Source organism: Merops nubicus, unplaced genomic scaffold, assembly GCF_000691845.1.
Source record: "Merops nubicus isolate BGI_N331 unplaced genomic scaffold, ASM69184v1 scaffold23333, whole genome shotgun sequence".
NCBI classification, from domain to species: domain Eukaryota; kingdom Metazoa; phylum Chordata; class Aves; order Coraciiformes; family Meropidae; genus Merops; species Merops nubicus.
This window is the reverse complement of record NW_008601374.1, coordinates 6,633-10,405: the sequence shown is the minus strand read 5'-3', so window position 1 is coordinate 10,405 and position 3,773 is coordinate 6,633. Positions and strand designations below refer to the sequence as shown.

Here is a 3,773-nt window from a genome sequence, read left to right as displayed (position 1 = left end):
TGCCCCCCTCAGGGGAACCTGCCCCCCGGGCGCTGAGCCCTACCCTCAGCTAGGGCAGAAAATCCCCATCCTGCTGCCCTTGGGCAGTGCAGCACTGCTGAGAGGAGGGGGTCTAAATGAAGTAAACAGCAAGTTTAATGAGGATGTTTGGATATTTAAGTTTATGTGAAAACAAACTTATTTTTCCTAACTCAAAAGACCCCCGTGTATCCATTCAACTCAGGGCCTCTCTTACCCTACATGAAAGGTGGAGAACACACCTGTAAAGTGTTTAAATAATGGCATAGTCCTGTGCCTCTCTCAGTTCTTAATTAAATATGTCTTTCATCTTTAATTTTTTAAGTTTCAGTGACTTCATGGATATATACCCCTCAGAAACCCTGAAGCCACCACCCACCTCCCTCTCCCTCACCCCCCAGCACTCACACGCAAGACAGATGGAAACACAGCAGTGGATGCACTTTAATATAAACCACATCATATTTCTGATGACTTCAGATAAAGTCTAATAAAAAAAAAAAATGGTTTGGCACAGCATGAGCATTACACCACTCCTAGAAAGCCCCTTGTTTATCCCCGTGTTGCACACAGAAGTTCTCGGCCCTCCCTTCTCCCTACAGAAGCAAAACAACTTAAAGTAAAAAAAAGAAGTGGGAAGTGACATTCAGTGAGTACACCAGCATTTAAATTAAGGCAGAATAAATAACTGGTTTATGTCAGTGATGGGTGCTGGAGCCTGGAGGGCCTGCTGCTGGTCCCCCCACAGACCCTGCTCCTCAGAGCAGCCTTGGTGCACCTCAGGCAAGTCAAGCACACGCTGTGAACAGATCCCCCACCCCAAGCAGGGTTCAGCTGTAAGGTTATTTTTATTTGTCCAAGCAACTCAACCTCTTCCCCACCCATTTTATCTGGGATTTTCCTCCCACAACACAACAGCCTCCTTGTGGCTTCAGCAGCATCCCAACCCTAGAGGAGAGAGATGATCCACTCACCTCTGAGAAGGACTGGCTGGCATGAAAGGCACAGCACAGGTCAGGATTTGTTAGACCTGCAGCCACGTTTGGAGCAGTAACTGAGGAACAGTTCTCACCCCAGCTCAGTCAGTCCAGGATGAGTAGTTGAAGTGGTAAAGCCCACATGAAGGATGCAAGTGTGAAGAGTTTCCCTCTCTAAGGGTGGGGCAAGGCAGTTGAACATAGCTGACCAACATTAGCCTCACAAAAAGAACAGTGGCCAGTCACAGGGATGTGGGTGTTCATGTGAATGATGGTACATCCCTCAACCATAAATACAACCACAGGGTGAAAACAATTCTGCCAAGTAGCACACAACACTCAGGGGGAAGAACAATAATCAGTGTCCCACTTTCACTGCCAGGGGAACAGTCACTTAGAGGCAAATCCAAACAGCAAACGTTAAGAGCTCTGTTCCATCCCAGCCAGTTAGTGTGTTAGTCCCAATTTCCTTAAACCATGAGCAAAGGACAGTATCAATCCTTTCAAAAACAAAAAGGAAAACAAAACCATAAAACCCATTTAGTTAAAATCTGACTTCTCAAAGACCTTATAAAACCTAGATGTCCTCTTCACTTGGTGCATAAGAAAATCCTAAAAATGCATCTGAGGCACTGGAGCTGCTGGCTGCCAGGTCAGGCGTGTGGGTGATGGAGGCAGGGATTGCTTCTTGGGTGAACTCCGGGTCAAAGTGCCTCAGATCAGCTGGCCCAGCCTAAGCCAAGGAGCAGAGACATGGTCATTTCAAACCAGCAGAGCCCAGCTCCTCTTCAGCCTAACAGAGCTGCTCTCCCCAAAGCAGCATCACCACCTTGGCAGGTCCTAGCCTGCACTTCAGCTCCCTCAGTGTCAGTGTAACACTTCTGGAGAGGATTCCTTTTGTACCACGACAGAACAGATCAGCAGAGATACCCACTTACCACATTGGGGTTGAAGGGAGGAGTAATCCTCTTGTGGTACAGGTCATCCCAGTTGATTGGGCTGAAGAATACATGGTTCTTTATTTCAAGCTGCATAGAAAGCAGGGAGGAAAAAAAGTCAGTCTCTGCCAAGCCTCTTTTTGCAGCACCTTCCAGGGGGCTTCATGGCATTAATGGTTGAAGGAAGACTTGGAGCTACCACATACCCATGTGGAGGCCATGTGACAAATCCCTAATAGAGGAGCATCCAGAAATCCCTTGGAGGGAGATGACACCATCACACTTTGGTGTCCTTGCTTGCCACCACACCTTGAATCAGAGTGGTTCCCTTTGGAATCCAGATCAACCCCATATACCCTTCTAAGAGGGCTGGAGAGATCTCAGCATGCATGGAAAACTTTCCAAGTCAGTGCTGTCATCATGAAAGAAAGGCTCAGAACAGAACAGTTTCCTATCCATCCTCCCTCCTGATCCTAATGGAGGCAACCTACAAAGTCTGTCTTGGCACCCAGCCTCCTCTTCTGGTCCTTGTGGAGAAGTCCCTGAAGGATGTCACAAGCTGCCACAGTCTTGGTCCCTTGGATGTGGAGTGGCTTGTGCAGAATGTTGTCATACATCTGAGACACATCCCGGCTGTAAAAAGGAGGCTAATTGGAAAGAGAGGAGAAGCAACCAGGTAAAACATGAGCTACCATAAGGAACTACACGTGGCAGGTAAAAATGAGTCCTGCAGCAGGCAGACAAGGGAGTCCTGCTGTATCTCAGCTGTCAGACAGCTACCCTGCTGTTCAAAGGGCAATGGTGTGATTGAAACAGCTCATCTCAGTCAAGATTCAGTTGTCTGTGCCAGGTTCCATGTGGACACCAGACTAACAGATCATAGAATCATTAAGGTTGGAAAAGGCCTCTAAGATCATCAAGCCCAACTGTCAACTCAATGCTACCATAAGCACTGAACCAAGTCCCAAAATGCCTCGTCCACATGTTTTTTGAACCCCTCCAGAGGTGGTGACTCCACCACTTCCCTGGGCAGCCTGTTCCAGTGCCCCACTGCTCTGTCAGGAAAAAAAATTCCTCCTAATATCCAATCTGAACCTCCCCAGGTCAACTTAAGCCTGTTTCTACTCATCCCATCACTAGCTGCTTGGGAAAAAGAGACCAACAAACCTCTTAAAAATAAGTTCACCCCCATGTAGCATAAACCAGACAGTTACCCAACATACCAGTCCAAAGAGCATCTCATAGAGCACAGCTCCTAGGCACCACCAGTCTACTGTCCTGTCATATGGCTGCTTCTTTAGCACCTCAGGAGCCAGGTACTGGGAAGAGTCAGAAGTAAATATTTCAGTCAAGTTGTAAAGAAAGGGCTTTGTCCTCATATATACACAGATTGGCAGCACTTCAAGCTGAGTCAATGCATCAGGAAGCACAAGACACATTTCCTACTATGCTTTGATCAACTTGCCACTTGCTTCAGAGTAATGAGTTTGAAAGACACCTAAAAACTCCCAAAGTGTATTTCTGGGCTACAGAAGGTTTCTTGCTACAGAGAACTTGTACAAGGGTTTGCCACCCACCAAACCTGTCCTGCAGTGACACAATATGTCTCTAAGAGGCTCCTGTGGTTTGGAGAGAGCTGCAGTGTTCAGTCCCAGCAAGTCTAAAGCAGCAAAACTACTAATCACCACCACCAAGGAGCAGTGGGGAAGAATTTGGGTGGCCTGCAGAACAAGCAGCACACCAAGTGAGGGCTTGCCTGGGATTATCTCTGTGTACTATCAGGCTCCCTGTCTAAGACAAGGGGGAAAAAAACCAAAACACCACACAGCAAAAAACACAA

General features: G+C 47.3%; 1 protein-coding gene across 1 annotated transcript in view; it reads right to left on the bottom strand.

Annotated features, from left to right (window-relative positions):
• Nucleotides 1-1,439: 1,439 nt before the first annotated feature.
• Nucleotides 1,440-3,773, bottom strand: part of SGK2 (serum/glucocorticoid regulated kinase 2) — a 7,918-nt gene continuing 5,584 nt past the window's right edge. Inside the window, exons 9-12 of the mRNA XM_008937987.1 lie at nt 3,157-3,252; nt 2,425-2,580; nt 1,934-2,023; nt 1,440-1,728 (exon numbers count right to left, since the gene is read on the bottom strand). Of these exons, the coding sequence (XP_008936235.1) occupies nt 1,573-1,728; nt 1,934-2,023; nt 2,425-2,580; nt 3,157-3,252 (498 nt within the window). The 3' untranslated portion in view covers nt 1,440-1,572. The remainder of the gene's footprint in view (nt 1,729-1,933; nt 2,024-2,424; nt 2,581-3,156; nt 3,253-3,773) is intronic.